The 17171-nt window shown below is 41.8% G+C and overlaps 1 protein-coding gene across 1 annotated transcript in view; it reads left to right on the top strand.

Moving 5' to 3' along the window:
• Positions 1–17171, top strand: part of myo16 (myosin XVI) — a 245770-nt gene that overhangs the window by 211531 nt on the left and 17068 nt on the right. The window contains exons 28-30 of the mRNA XM_033022212.1: positions 4403–4499; positions 4971–5214; positions 6010–6281. Of these exons, the coding sequence (XP_032878103.1) occupies positions 4403–4499; positions 4971–5214; positions 6010–6281 (613 nt within the window). The remainder of the gene's footprint in view (positions 1–4402; positions 4500–4970; positions 5215–6009; positions 6282–17171) is intronic.

Below are 17171 nucleotides of genomic sequence, written 5' to 3' on the forward strand. Positions count from 1 at the left end.
CAGAGGCAAGTACAGAAGTTAGGCCCTTCCACCCACCCAGTCCACACTGATCATCAATCATGCATTAATATGGATAGAACAGGTTTGGAGGGATATGGACCAAACGCGGCAGGTGAGACTAGTGTAGCTGGGACATGTTGGCCGGTTTGGGCAAGTTGGGCCGAAGGGCCTGTTTCCTCACTGTATCCCTCTATGATCCTATATACATACCTGAGGGTCTATCCGTGTTATAGTCCAGAGGATATGACTCGAACATTCATTCCATTTTCCAATTTAGTTTAGTTTAGCTTAGAGATACAGCGCGGAAACAGGCCCTTCGGCCCACCGGATCCGCGCCGACCAACGATCCCCGCACATTAACACTATCCCACATCCATTAGGGACAAAAAAAAATTTAAACTTTTACCAAGCCAATTAACCTACAAACCTATATGTCTTTGGAGTGTGGGAGGAAACCGATCGAACCCGGGTCTCCGGCGCTGCATTCGCTGTAAGGCAGCAACTCCACCGCTGCGTCACCATGACCACCCCTACCCACATTCTACCCACATTCACAACAACTCCCCCAGTTTCTTCCAATTACCTACACATTAAGGCCAAACATCATGGCTCACCTCCTCATCCTCATAACATATACCCCCGCTGAACATTAGCTGAATTGTCTCTCAGACAGTCGGAGATTTCATTTTCTCAGCTCTGCTCTGCACACAAAGCCTTCTCATCTCCACTCTTCCCAGACTAGCACTGCCTGTTTCTACTTTTGAGGAAAAACTTCTTCACCCACAGCGTTGTGAATCTGTGGAATTCTCTGCCACAGAAAGCAGTGGAGGCCAATTCACGATGTTTTCAAGAGAGAGTTAGATTTAGCTCTTAGGGCTAACGGAATCAAGAGATATGGGGAGAAAGCAGGAGCGGGGTGCTGATTCTGGAAGATCAGCCATGATCATATAGAATGGCTGTATTGGCTCGAAGGACCGAATGGCCTACTCCTGCACCTATTTTCTATGTTTCTATATTTCTACCGAAGATACACAAACAGAGCTGTCAGACCAACGCACAGACTTTAACAACTATCTCACCTGTACATCCTCCCTTCCTTTCACAACTTGTACATCCCCTTTGATTGTTTCCTCTCGCAAACATTCCCAGCTCACCTCCTTCCTCTTTGCCATTCCCTTTGCCCAATCCATTCCTCTACAACTCAAATCTAACATTATTCTCCATCCCAGTTCTAACGAAGGGTCTTTGATCTGAAATGTTATTATTCCTATTGCTACGTTTGGTGTCTGATCCGTGAGTGTTTCCAGCTTTTATTTCTTTATGACGATCAGAACAAATTCCTTCATCTTATTTTGTGACATTATTTTGTTGAATTTGTTAAGAATGCTTTGTACTTTGAAGGATTCCAACCTTACAGTTTCACAAACCCACACTGCCCATTTCCATTTCCTTCCACAAAATCAACAAGCACAATTGCCCTGTCAGACCAATTGTTTCTGCATGCTCTGCCCCACCAACCTCGTCTCAAAATCCCTCAATTTGATGTGTGGGAAGGAACTGCAGGTGCTGGTTTACACCGAAGATAGACTCAAAATGCTGGAGTAACTCAGCGGTACAGGCAGCATCTCTAGATAGAAGGAATGGGTGACGTTTCGGGTCAAGACCCTTCTTCGGAGTCTAAGGAAGGGTCTCAACCCAAAACGTCACCCCATTCCTTCTCTCCAGAGATTCTGCCTGGCCCACTGAGTTACTCCAACATTTTGTCTCTACCTCGATTTGATGTTGTCACCCCTTATCCAGTACTTTCCAACCTACATCCGAGACACCTCACATGCTCTTCAACACGTCGATAACTTTCAATTCCAAGACTGCAATCACCTGATCTTTTCCATGGATGTCCACCTCCTTTACACCTCCATTTTCCACCAGGAAGTCCTCAGTCCTCCTGGAACAGAACCCCAAATGGTTGAATGTAGACAAAAAGTGCTGGAGTAACTCAGCGGGTGAGGCAGCATCTGTGGAGAGAAGAAATTGGCGACGTTTCGGGTCGAGACCCTTCTCCAGACTCTGAAGAAGGATCTTGACCCAAATAGTTGAGCCTGAAGAAGGATCTCAATCTGAAATATTCACTCCACAGAAGTAGTAACAAAAGTACAGAGAAGAAGGTAGGTGCAGATGGCATGGTCTTCAAGGACTCCAGTAGGCTTTCAACAAAGTCTCACATGGGAAACTGCTCAAAAGAGTCCAAAGCAATTGGCAAATTGGATTCATCGTTGGTTTAGTAGTAGGAGGCAGAAGGTGCTGGTGGAGGATTGATACTGGTGATCGGATACCTGTGACCAATAAATGATTACCTTGACAGCCTTACTGTAAGTTGTATATATCGGTGATCTGAAAATGACTACTAGAGTTATGATGACTTCATTGGTGAATGACACACTACACTGTGGTAGAAGCAAACAACGGCAGATGCTGTTTAGCACAGAAAAAGACTCAGAATGCTGGAGTAATTCAGCAGGTCAGGCAGCATCTCTGGAGAACATGGATAGGTGACGTTTCGGGTCGAGACCCTTCTTCAGACACAGTGTCTCACGCACCCCTCTGACCCCAGACGTCATCCCTGTTGTGATGTCACCACTCCCCCCCTCCCCACCCACACTCACCCCCCCAACCAATCTTCCTCTTTCCAATACAGAATGGTCTGACCTCAACTGAGGCCTTACCTTTGTACCCAAAACATTGCAGTGTTGTTAATATTGAGGGGATCACCATAGGCTATAGAATAACATTGATCATTCTGTGAGGTGGGCAAAGCAATAGCAGATGGTGTTCAATCCTGATCAGTGACCCAAAACGTCACCCATTCCTTCTCTCCAGAGATGCTGCCTCTCCTGCCTAGTTACTCCAGCAATTTGTGTGTAACCTCTGTTTAAACCAGTATTTGCGGTTCCATTTTTTAATTTTTTTATTTGTAATTTATTTATTTAGGGACAGTGCATATTAATAAACATTTACATGTAATACGCAAGATTGTAGCCAGTAGCTAATTTCCATCTTTAGTCCCTCTGGTAAACAAGGTAAACACATCACAACACAATCAATCAATAAGAAAAGAGACAAAACAAAAGACAAAAACAAAACAAAACAAACAATAAAGTAAAAAAGTAACAATAAAAGAGTACCATAGGATAATTTTAAGGTAGATTATGATTGCAGTTTTGATTTTGCAGTAACCATGTTTTTAGATGTTTGGTAAATGAGGTAAGGGTTGGCAGATCCCGTATGACGCATGGTATCGCGTTCCAGGTCTGCGACGCTCGATATGAAAATACTGACTGCCCAAAGACACTTTTCCTAAACGGGACTATACAATCACCCCTGGAGGCTGCTCTTGTCGACCTATTTGTGTTTTTCTTTATGAAGTCCTTTAACGGAGGTGGGGCTAGTCCACGGAAGATTTTGTAAACCAAAATCGAGTCCGAATATTTTATTACGTTTTCCCAGCTCAGCAGATCAAATTTCTTCAGGATGCTACAGTGATGGGACATTCTGGGCTTTTTGTCAAGAGTTTTTAGGGCTTGTTTATAAGCAATTTCAACAGGCTTTAGTGTGGACTTACATGCCAGTGACCAAGTTGTTATACAGTAGGTCATGTATGGCACAATCATTGCATTAAAATATAGTTTGGATGAATCAATAGTTAAATTATTTCTAATATATCTAAAATTGGACAAATTAAATTTAATTAAATTTACTGTTCTTTTCACCTGTTGTTTGAAACAGAGCTGTGAATCGATCACGATTCCTAAATATTTAAACTCAAGTACAATTTTAAGTTTTGTTCCATGTACAAACACATCAGGATCTCCATCAGTACTTGCCTTTTTGGAGAAAAACATACAGACAGTCTTTGACACATTAAGATGTAGATCAGAAAACTGCAACAGTTTGACACATTAATCATAGCAGCTGATAGGTCTTGTGCAGCTTGATGTTTGTTTTTGGCATGTACATACACAACTGCATCGTCCTATAAACCCGTATGTCTTTGGGATGTGGGAGGAAACTGGAGTACCGACCGGATGGAAACCAGAGCTCCTGGAGGATACCCATGCGGTCACAGGGAGAATGTGCAAACTCCATGCAGACAGCACCTAAGATCAGGATTGAACCCAGGTCACTGGCGCTACCAGCTGCACTACTGTGCTGCCTCTGTGCCATTCAGATTCAAATCCAAGAAATAGGTAATGATGAACAGGATGTATAGAGTAGCAAAATAAACTCGCAAAAATAACTTCATGCCTATATTTCCAAAGATTGTTCAGGGTCTCCATTAAATCCATTTTGGATTGCTATCTTGCATTCAGGAATTTCCATCATTAAAATCATGATGTTCTTTCAGATAAACCAGGGGGACGTGCTTATGAAGTACTGGCAAGCAGATCACCTTAATGATCAGTGCCTTCTCTTGCAGAAGAAAATTGTCATCTGCCAAAAAGGTAATAAAACAATAAAAATATATTCACTTTAGATCCTTTCCTAGCTAAATAAAGCAGTAAACGTTATTCCCTTCTCATACTGTAAATGGATCGATTGTGATCATGTATTGTCTTTGCTGCTGAATGGTTAGCACACAATAAAAGCTTTTCACTGTACCTCGGTACACGTGACAATAAAATAAACTGTAAACTGTGTATTAGTTGTAAGATATTTTTATACATAATTTTGAAATTGTGATTTGATTTTTTATGGTAACAGTTCAGAAATAAATGAATAAATCAAACCCTAATGAACCATAAAAAGAGAGCTCAAATAATAATGCGCTGTTGCATTTCTTATGGCTATTAATTAACTGTGCTTTTTGATATCAGTTCACCAGAGAGGCGGTGGTAATGTGCTTGGTTCTGCATTATTGACTCGTACGTTTATTGTGTGAACTGCGGATGCATAATTCTTTTCCCTAACGCTAGTTGTCAGAGAATTTCTAGCCCGCCAGAAATTGGTGCAGAGGATGAGCATCAAGCGAGAGGTCAACTCCATTGAAAGGTTTTTGCAGCTTGTGGAAGATATGGGGCTGAAGGCGTACGATTCCTTGGTCATTCAGAACGCGACTGACATTGCACGCGAAAACGACAGGATCAGAAATGAACTCAACACAGTTTACATGAGGGAAAAGTTAGAGGCACGACACAGCGATGAGCCTGCCACAATACGGTAAGTGTGTGCGTCTGCTATTATGTCCAGAGTGAAGAATGATTGCTGCCGTTACAAGGCAGCATGTTTTGACCTAATGTGTGCACTGGAAAGGGCCAAATAATTAGCTGTACATGTTACAAATATGAGGGGTAAATGTATTTCAAGAGACAAAAGATATAAATTAAATATTGTAGTAGAATAGAGTGAAATCAGTGTGCTAAAAGTTTCTGAGCCAAAGGTTTGATTTATGAAATGCAGGAAAATGTCGATTGGAGGTTTGTGGTTCGCCTTGTACGCTGAATCAATGAACATTTTTGTTAAAATGTCCAGGTGCGTGAAAAGTCTGCTTGCCGTTAAACAATGGTTTGCTCCAGTGAAGGAGTTAACTGTTTTGGCTCGTCCCACTAGGTTGCTTGGGTCTGCAGCGACAGAAGTAATGGCGAGACTGTTCACTCTCGTCTATTCCCCTGCTCGTAAGCAGTAATGAGGGAGGGGAGAGCTCAGTCCCCATTGCAGCACAAGACAATAAAACATTCAGCACCGAATTTTTTTGTCTTATATTTGATGATGAATATGAAACAGTTAAAAAGCGCAGAATGCAGAAATGAACAGCGGCAGACAGGCAGTCTTTTGTGGATTTACATTTGACAGGAGCAGTGTTTCCATGTTCACCTCGCAGTGGGGGGTGTTGGTCGCCTGCTTTTGTGTGAAGCTGGCATTATATTTGCATGAGAAGGTCCATTGTTCTAATTCAGCATCTGGACATCTTAATTTCAGATCGGGCAATGGGAGTGGAAAGGTCATTGAAGACAGCCTCTTGGGGTGCCGAGCACTGAAGCATTTCCTCTCCAGCTCGGTGCCGATACCTACTCTTGCCGATGGGTTGGCACATTCTGTGATTGGATCATCTATCAGATCACCCTCCCTTCACTCAGTATTCACTATGGATGATAGCAGTGGCCTGCAGTCACCACGGAAACAACCTCCTCCCAAGCCAAAGAGGGACCCCAATACGCGGCTGAGTGCTTCATATGAGGCTGTGACTGCATGCATATCGCCGGCTTCTAAAGAAGCACCAAATGAAGGTTTGAAGAATAATTATTCACCTTGAGAAATAGCATATAATTAGACTAAACCGGACAAATCTTCATAAGTAACCTGCCTATTTTTGTCATTTTGTCGCCTCATGTGTGATTTATTTGCCAGCCTCTTGTATGTACCGTCTCAATATATTGCCTTTTTTTTCCCAGTCTCTTATGATTTTTATTGAAAATGATCTTGTAGAGGTGTAGAAAATCACAAGAGGATTAAATCGGGTAGAGATGCACAGAGTCTCTCGCCCAGAGTAGGGGAATCGAGGACCAGAGGACATAGGTTTAAGGTGAAGAGGAAAAGATTTAATAGGAATCTGAGGGGTAACTTTTTCACACAAAGGGTGGTGGGTGTATGGAACAAGCTGCCAGAGGAGGTATTTGATGCAGGGACTATCCTAACATTTAAGAAGCAGTCAGACAGGTACATGGATAGGACAGGTTTGGAGGGATATAGACCAAATGCAGGCAGGTGGGACTAGTGTAGCTGGGACATGTTGGCCGGAGTGGGCAAGTTGGGCCGAAGGGCCTGTTTCCACACTGTATCACTCAATGACTCTAACAACTCCTAGTAGCAGCTAAAAATAAAATAATAATGCTGAAACATAATTGGAGCATAAGAGTGCTTTAAAGGGTGTTAATGGAGTCAAATGTCTCAAGGAGCACAGCAGGAGCCATTCAATTCATCGTATAAATACTAGCTCTTTGTCAGAGATATCCAATGCATCACACTCTGCTGTAGGTTTTCGGCAGACCAGCAAATATGTCCTTGTCAAGTGCATCCATTCATTTCTAAGTCCCACCATCTGTCATCCAACATAAATACAAATTTAATCCTGAGAAATAAATAATAGCTAATTTTAATCCCATTAAAGTCACTCCCGATATTCACCATTCACTCCCTGAAGTAAATTTGTCAATTCAATGAATGCTTTATGGAAAAGGACTGTTCACCAAGCGGATATTTCAATGGAGCATTTTAAACTACATCCAGTTATACAATGCTTCATCATTGCAACAATTGATTGGAAAATTGGTCATTTTTCATTACAATATAACATAATTAAACATAACACTATATGTGCAAACTGGATTTAAAAAAAACACTTAATATATATCTTCTAATCACTCTGAATAAATGTTGAGATTAATTTAACAGGGAAATTATAATTTTATATTATTGAGAAATTCTGTCATATACTCTTGTCCATAATAAGTTGAATTGAGGACATCCAAAGACTTGATTTACATTAGTAGCCTAATCCATTGGTTATGTACCTCTGCTCTAAATTTCTCAATTACCACGTCAGAAGCAAAAAAGGAAATCCTTGCACTTGCACAACACCTTTCATGACTTGTGTGTAGGAAGGAACTGCAGTGGCTGGTTTCAAATGGATAAACTCAAAATGTTGGAGTAACTCAGTGGCATCTCTGGAGAGAAGGAATGGGTGACGTTTCGGGTCGAGACCCTTCTTCAGACTCAGTCATGGGAAAGAGAAATGAGGGAGATAGATGGTAAAGTAGAGAAATATAGACATATGAATGAAAGCTATGCAAATAAATAATGATGATAAAAGAAGCAGGCCGTTGTTTGCTATTTGCTAGATGAGAACGAGAAACTGCTGCGACTTGGGTGTGGGAGGAATGGAGAGAGAGGGAATGCAGGGGCTATTTGAAGTTAGAGAAATCAATATTCATATATCAAGATGCCAAGGCAAAATCTTATCTGCCTGCACATAATCCATACCCCTCATTTCCCTGCATATCCATGTACCTATATAAAAGATGTAAGATCAGTGTGAAGAAGGGTCTCGACCCGAAACGTCACCCATCCCTCCTCTCCAGAGATGCTGCCTATCCCGCTGAGTTACTCCAGCACTTTGTGTCCACCTTTCATGACCAAACTGCCTGACTTCCATAATAAGTGGCAAAAAATTTGCAGTCTCTAAATTCATGAAAAGGAGATTGATTTCAGCAAAATTAATGCAATATAAAAGAACGATTTGATGAATTTAAAGTTGGCTCCCATAAAATTGGTGGGATAGCAGTAAAATAATAAAATGCAGTGTGACAACTAAATAACTTAAGAAGAAGTGTCAAAAATAAAATAATTAATTAAGAGGTGAGCATGAGAATTAAAATTAGACTTCTACATCGGCAGTGAATTAAGGACAGGCTTGTTTAACTGGCCCCAAACAACCTTGCAGACTGCATATTTAAATTACAGGCCCTGATGTTCCATTAAAAAAGATTAACTCACTTCTTTGAATACATAACAACATAATGTGTCACTAAAATTCATGAAGACATATCTCATAATCATTTAAAAGAACCATTTGCAACTTTAGTGCAGCTCTCCTGTACTGGAATTGGAATCAAAGTATTTGAGAGAAGCAAGAGAGGAGATTGCAATAGTCTACACAAAGAACTTTGAAGTCTTTCCTTCCACAGGCCCTGGAGAGCTGGATGCTGTTCTTTTGTTTAAGAATGGAAGCAAGAATAATCCTGGCAATGAGTAGGAAGGAACTGCAGATCTTAGTTTATACCGGAGATAGACACAAAAATCTGAAGTGTCACCTATCTATTTTCTCCAGAGATGCAGAGTTGACCTAACCTGACCTGCTGAGTTACTCAATCATTTTGTGACTATTTTTAGGAAATTAGATTTTCAGTTTTCTTGCTTGGCTTGTGTCCTTTGCATAATAGAGTAAACACATGCATATTTATCCCCAACATAAAATGATATAGAAACAAGAAAAAGTGTTGGAACGAGCTGCAGATTCTGGTTTAAATCGAAGATAGACACAAACTGCTGGAGTAACTCGTGTGACAGGCAGGATCTCCGGATAGAAGGAATGGGTGACGTTTTGGGTCGAGACCCTTCTTCAGACAGAGAGTCAGGGGAAAGTGAGTTACAGAGGTAAGGAAGTGTAAGAGATCAAAAGAGATGCAGATCCTGGAAAATGTAGAATTGTTAGCTCGGAGAAGGGGACAACAAAACAACAGAGATACATTGTGATCAGAGGGACAGTCAGACTGGTTGTGAACTGGGAAGGGGGAGGGATGGAGAGAGAGGGAAAGCAAGGGTTACTTGAAGTTAGCAAGGTCAATATTCATACCGAATGTAGACACAAACTGCTGGAGTAACTCAACGGGACAGGCAACATCTCTGGAGAGAAGAAATGGATGACGTTTCGGGTCGAGACCCCTCTTCAGACTGATGTCAGGGGAGTGGGCGGGACAGAAATAAAATGTAGTCAGAGACAGTAAGACTGGTCGGAGAACTAGGAAGGGGAAGAGGATGAAGAGAGAGGGAAATCAAGGGCTATTTCAACTTAAAGAAGTCAATGTAAGCTGCCCAAGCAAAATATGAGGTGCTGTTTCTCTAATTGGTGCTGGGCCTCACTCTGACAGTGGAGGAGGCCCAGGACAGAAAGGTCAGTGTGGGAATGGGAGGGGGAGTTAAAGTGTTGAGCAACCGGGAGATCAGGTAGATTTAGGTGGATCCAGGCAATGATAGTTTGGTGAGTTTCTTGTCAATAATTGGGAAGTTATTGGAGAGGATTAGTATGCAAAGGATTACTCGCATTTCATAGGCTATTTAGGGAGAGTCAGTGTGGCTCTGTCTACAGTCGTACAAACTTGATGAAGTTCTGTTGAGGACACGGTGGATGAAGTCAGAGACGTGGATATTGTCTTCATGCAGATTTTTTAAGGCATTTGATAATATTCTGTCATGGTTGGCTGATCCAGAAGATTAAGTTACATGAGTTCCATTGTGACTTGTTAGTTCAGAACTGGCCTACCCAGAGCAGAAAGAGAGTAATAGTGGATGAGTATTATTCTGGCTGGAGGTCTGTGACCAATGGAGTTCTACAGGGATCTGTGCTGGCATTGCTGTAATATATATAAATTATTTGGATGAAAATGTGTATGGTTTGGATCGTAATTTGGAGGCAACGCAAAAATTGGTGGAGTTGCAGACCGTGATGAAGACTGTCAAAGGATACAGCAGGTTACAGATCAGTTACAGATATGGGCAGGTGAATAGCAGATTATGTTTAATCCATGCAAGTATGAGGCGTTGTACTATGAGAGGTTGAATGTAAGGCAAAGAATAGAGTTAATGGCAGCACTCTTAACAACATTGATGTGCAGAAGGATCTTCAGATTCCTGAAGGTAGCAACATAAGTAAACAATAAACAGTAGGTGTAGGAGTAGGCCATTCATCCCTTCATTGAAGCCAATACCGCCATTCAATATGATCATGGCTGAACATCCCCAATCAGTACCCCGTTCCTGCCTTCTCCCCATATCTCCTGACTCCGTTATCTTCAAGAGCCCTATCTAGCTCTTGAAAGTATCCAGAGAACCGGCCTCCACCGCCCTCTGAGGCAGAGAGTTCCACAGACTCACAACTCTGTGTGAAAAAGTGTTTCCTCATCTCCGATCTAAGTGGCTTACCCCTTATTCTTAAACTGTGGCCCCTGGTTCTGGACTCCCTCAACATCGGGAACATGTTTCCTGCCTCTAGTGTGTCCAAACCCTTAATAATCTTATATGTTTCAATAAGATCCTCTCTCATCCTTCTAAATTCCAGAATATACAAGCCCAGCCACTCCATTCTCTCAGCATATGACAGTCCCGCCATCCCGGGAACTAACCTTGTGAACCTACACTGCACTCCCTCAATAGCAAGAATGTCCTTCCTTAAATTTGGAGACCAAAACTGCACACAATACTCCAGGGGTGGTCTCACTAGGGCCCTGTACAACTGCAGAAGGACCTCTTTGCTCCGATACTCAACTTATTTTGTTATGAAGGCCAACATGCCATTTGCTTTCTTCACTGCCTATTATACCTGCATGCTTACTTTCATTGACTGATGAACAAGGACGCCCAGATCCAAGTTTTGTCCAATAGAGTAGATAGAATGATAAGGGCGACATATGGTATGGTCGCCTTCCTCTGTCAGGACATTGAGTATAAGAGCTAGGAAGTCATGTAGCAACTACATAACATTTTGGTTAGATGTCATCTGGAGTATTGTGTGTGGTTCTGGTTGCTCCATCACACAAAGAATGTGGAGGCTTTGTAGAGGGTGCAAATGCTGTCTGAATTGGAAGGTACTAGATATAAGGAGCAACTGGACAAAACTTGGGAGACCTGATAGAAGTATATACAATTATGAAGGGGGATAGGTCTTCTTCTCCTTGCGAATGAAACATATATAAACCAAAGGAATAGTTAGATCTCAAGCCGGGTGTTGAGCAGCCAGGTTGTTGTCTCTGTGTCAGTGTCTGCCAGGCCAGGATACGTTGGGTATACAGTCAGAACCTTTTTCCCAGTGTGGAAATGTCAAAGACCAAAGGACACAGCTTTAAGATCAGAGGGAGAAAAACTAAAGGAACTGAGTGAGGCAAGTTTTTAATACACAGAGAGAGATGGAGAGATAGGGGCGATATGGAAGTAGATCTGATAGAGGTGTTTAAGAAACCTTGAGATAGGATGATGAACATGTAGGGTATGGAATGATATGAATCATGTGCAAGCAGTTTAATTTGACACCAAATTCAGCACAGACAAAGGGCCCGTTCTTGTGGCGTAGTTTTCTATGTTCTGTGTTGCCTGACAGCTTATGCAAACAAAAATCCTGGAAATGTAAAAGGTAAAAATGCTAATGTTATAGTTGAGCGTATAGCTACTAACTCCTCTTTCCTGATGCTGACTAATCTATTTAAATTTTCAGCTGTTGTGTTTTATTTCAAATGTGCATCTATTCATTTTGAGTTCCATTTTATCTGCATATACACAAGGGGTGAAAGAAATGAAAAACAGTTAAAGGCATGGGTGTGAAAAGGAAATTAGATTTTAATGTAATAAAAAGGAATTACAGATGCTGGTTTATACCAAAGATGGACACAAAATGCCACAATAACTAAAAGGGTCAGGCAGCATCTCTGGAAAAAATCAAAAGGTGAGGTTTCAGATCGGGGAAAAGTCCAGATGCGAACGTCACCTAAATATTTCTCCAGAGATACTACGTGACCTGTTGAATTACTCCAGCATTTGTGTCTATATTTAGGATATTAGATATTCAGTTTTCTTGCTCGATTCGTGTCATTTGCATAATACAGTAAACACACGCATATCGATCCACAGCTTAAAATGATATAGGAACAAAATGCAGGTGCTGGTTCATAAAAGAAGACACTAAGTGCTGGAGTAACTCACAGAGTCATAGAGTGATACAGTGGTGAAACAGTCCCTTCAGCCCAACTTGCCCACACCGGCCAACATGTCCCAGTTACACTAGTCCCACCTGCCTGCGCTTGGTCCATATCCCACCAAACCTGTCCATGTACCTGTCTAACTGTTTCTTAAACAATGCGATAGTCCCGGCCACTACCCGATCTATTCCTCTCATGATTTGGTATACCTCTATAAGATCCCACATCATCCTCCTGCGCTCCATGGAATAGAGACCCAGCCTATTCAACCTCTCCCTATAGCTCACACCCTCTAGTCCTGGTAACATCCTCGTAAATCATTTCTGAACCCTTTCAAGCTTGACAATATCTTTGCTATAACATGGTGCCTAGAACTGAACACAATATTCTAAATGTGGTCTCACCGGTCTCTCTGACTGATGAAGGCCAAAGTGCCAAAAGCCTTTTGGACCACCTTATCTACCTGTGACTTGACCTTCAAGGAACCATGCACCTGTACTCCTAGATCCCCCAACTCTACAACACTACCCAGAGGCCTACCATTTACTGTGTTGGTCCTGCCCTTGTTCGACGTCCCAAATTGCAACACCTCACACTTCTCTGTATTAAATTCCATCAACCATTCCTCCGCCCACCTGGCCAATCGATCCAGATCCTTCTGTAATCATTCACAACCATCTTCACTATCTGCAAAACCACTCACTTTTGTATCATCAACAAACTTGCTAATCTTGCCCTGTATGTTCTCATCCAAATCATTGATGTAGATGACAAATAGTAACGGGCCCAGCACCAAACCCTGAGGCATACCACTAGTCACAGGCATCGAGTCCGAGAAGCAACCTTCCACCATCCTGCTTCCTTCCATGGAGCCAATTTGCTTTCCATTCAGCTATCTCTCCTTGGATCCCATGCGATCTAACCTTTGAGAGCAGCCTACCATTCGGGGGTTTAGGCAGCATCTCTGGAGAATATGGATATGTAAAAGTGCTGGAGTTACTCAATGGGTCAGGCAACATCACTGAAGAACATGGATAAGTACAAAGTGCTGCAGTAACACAGAGGGCCAGGCAGCATCTCTGGAGAACATAGATCGGTGATGATTTGTGTCTGGACCCTCCTTTAGACTAAAGTTATATGTAACTTTTTGAATGCATATTTTGAAGTGAGTGTCACCTCCTGCCCACCTTCTCACCATGTGCCCTGATTAGAAGAAGAAACATTGCAATCAGAACTGTAAAACAGAATTCACAATTTGACTGGCACACCAAAATACCATCCACTGCCCAAGGCCTGATTTGCTACATATTGTTGACAAAGCAAAGCGAGGCACAAATTCAGTTTCTGTTCATGAGGGAACAGATATCTTTGAGAGACATTAATGTAAACATCGATTTAATTAAATCAACAATTTAATAAAATTTACTAGGCTCACAATATTTCCACATCATTAGTCCTATAAACAAAGAAGCATCCAATTCCAAAACATTGGATGTGATGTAAAAATTCTAAACAGCTTATAATATGTTCTTCAAAGGCCCAGGTAAATTGTTGTTAACTTGATCAAGCAAGGTGAGAATTTATGTAAAATGTATTATTTCAAACTGTGAATTCTCATCAGATTATCTGAATTATTTTACCTTAACAAATAAAGTTGTGTAAGGCTCCAAAAAATTCCACTTAAAAACTAGTAAATTATGTTGATATTTGGTGAGGGACGTCAAAAAGAATGGTGAGAATGTTGGAATATTTCATCCAGAGAGCCTGTCAAATTAAATATCAAGCCAAAAGGCATGTGCATGTGTGCCTTTTTACTCCTTGCTATTCCAATTCTAAAGTTGCCATGCCGCTATTCAAGTGCTTAGAGTCATAAGATCATAGAGCACAAAACCAACCCCTTCAATTGTATTTCTAAACTAACCAAAACTCGGGAGGTCCATTCTGACCATCTATGCTAACACTATTTACTAGCAGGCAACGTGCTTGAATTTCTTCTTCTGCAGTCACTTGGTCCTGAGGATAAGTTGCTTTCACTCATGTTTTGTGGACTCATGAGTCCATTGTTAAACCCATAGATCGAGCCATTGGTAGTGGAGTCGGTGCTGGCTGGAGCAGGGTTGTTTCCTCAACGGTTCACCACTTATATTGCGCTTTTGTTCACCTCCTCGTGAATAGATTGAAGTTTCCCAATGCCTCCGCTTAGTCCACAGAAACCTACTTCATCTACCCTACCTTGCTAATCACTTTAACTCCCCCTCCCATTCCCACACTGACCATTCTGTCCAGGGCCTCCTCCATTGTCAGAGTGAGGCCCAGCGCAAATTGGAGGAACAGCACCTCATATTTTGCTTGGACAACTTATAACCCAGCGGTATGAACATTGACTTCTCTAACTTCAAGTATCCCTTGTTTTCCCTCTCTCTCCTTCCCTCCCCATTCCTAGTTATGACTGTCTCCTTCATGAAATATTATCTCTGTATGCTTTGTTGTCACCTTCTTCTAGCTAACAATTCTACATTTCCCTTGATCCCCTTCCCTTTTGATGTCTTGTTTTCACACCTTACACATCCTTATCTCCATGTCACCAACTCCACCGAGTCTGAGGAATGGTCTCGACCCATTCCTTCAATCCAGAGATGCTGCCTGGCCCGCTGAGTTACTCCAGCATTTTTGTGTCTATCTTTCAGTTTCCCAATGCCATCCTGAAAGGTCTTTATCCATTTTCAATGGTCGTAGCCTTGGGATCCATGAGTCAGATAATTTTTAGGGTGGCCTTGATAATGTTTCCTTGGTCCATTTTGAATCTCAGTGTAGATCCTCTGGCTCAGCAATCATGGTGAATTATGTGATCTGCCCATTAAATATCACAGCGTGTCATTAGGATTTGAGTGCTTAGGATGGTGTCTGGGGAGGGAAGAGTTGTTGGTTGACTTATTTTGCCAGTGGATTTGGAATGTTTCCCAGATATGATCTTCTCAACCTTCTGCTACTCATAATCCATCTCTACAACATTAAAAATGACAGGCAGGACACTGTTGCCCAGTAAGCCCCGAATATTCAGCCAGGTGTGAGATCTTCAAATGCTCCTTTCTTCAGACAGTGACAGGCACTGACGTTGACCCTGAACCTGATCATTAATATGAGACTATGCTGAGAGAAAGTTCCCCTGAGATGGGCTATGGACCCGTTGAACCTTTACGCATTCATCCGTTAGAGGCTTGTTGCAAATGAGGTGGAGCATTGCAGTAAGAACAATTGAGAAAGAGTTAGCGTAAGGGCATGCTCTTGCTTGTCATGAGGTAGTGCAGAGACTGGGTCTGTTGTGGGTCCATTATTAAGGCCGCAACTTGCAAGCAGACATAAGATGGAAACAAGCATCTTCAGGCTACTAAATTTGAGAGAGGGCGGTAGAGTTACTGCCTTTTACAGCGCCAGAGAACTGGGTTCAATCCCGATTACGGGTGCTGTCTGTATACAGTTTATACGTTCTTCCCTTAACCTGCAGGGGTTTTCTTTGAGATCTTCGGCTTCCTCCCACACTCCAAAGACGTAGGTTAATTGGCTTGGTATAAATGTATAAATGTTTTTAAAAATTGCCCCTAGTTTGTGTAGGGTAGTGTTAAAGTGCAGGGATCGCTGATCGGTGCGGACACGATGGGCCGATGGGTCTGTTTCCACAATGTATCTCTAAAAAACTAAAATAAAAGACATCTAAAATGACAGAATCAAGAATGTTATAAACTCTACTAAAATAAAATAAACTAAAATATCTCATACCCAAATGACCAAACAAATTATAACTTAACCTGATTTTTTTCCAGTGCTAGTTATTCCAGCATGTGGGGGGTTTCTTGCATGAGGTAATTTTGCTTCAATATCAGAGAAGGCAAAAATAAATAGGTTCCATTTCAAGCATTCACCTTAAACATAAGAGAGACGCAAAAAGCCGGAGTAACTCGGCGGGTCAGGCAGCATCTCTGGAGAAAAAGAGTAGGTGACATTTCGGGTGGAGATCCTTCTGCAGACTGAAGGTTTGGAAGAGGGTAATGTTGAAATATTCCCCTTCTCTCATTATTCCATTATCGAAAGAAAGGTTTCGGCCCGAAAAGTTGCCTATTTCATTCGCTTCATAGATGCTGCTGCACCCGCTGAGTTTCTCCAGCACTTTTGTCTACCTTCGATTTTCCAGCATCTGCAGTTCCTTCTTAAACATGCCATTATCTAAACTGGCTCATCCAGGCAGTATCATCAGCGTGGTTTCCCGGATGGGAAGATAAGTTGCTTAGATAAACACAAAAAGCTGGAGTAACTCAGCAGGTCAGAAGAAGGGTCCAGTCACTGAAGAACTCAGTCTGAAGAAGGGTCTCGACCCGAAACAACACCTATTCCTTCTCTCCAGAGATCTGCCTGTCCCGCTGAGTTACTCAAGCATTTGTGTCTATCTTTGGTTTAAACCAGCATCTGCAGTTCCTTCCCATACATCATAAACATAAACTGCTCTCAGATCAAGCACACGTAGATACACATAAGAGAACTTTGAATTTACTGTGAAATACAAAAGCATTTATTTTTGTTAATTGGGTATCATTTATTACCCACAATCATTTCATCTCTCTTGTTTCCAAGTTTATCCTCAACAACCTCCTCCGTAGG

This window comes from Amblyraja radiata, chromosome 6 (assembly GCF_010909765.2).
Source record: "Amblyraja radiata isolate CabotCenter1 chromosome 6, sAmbRad1.1.pri, whole genome shotgun sequence".
In the NCBI taxonomy this organism is placed as follows: domain Eukaryota; kingdom Metazoa; phylum Chordata; class Chondrichthyes; order Rajiformes; family Rajidae; genus Amblyraja; species Amblyraja radiata.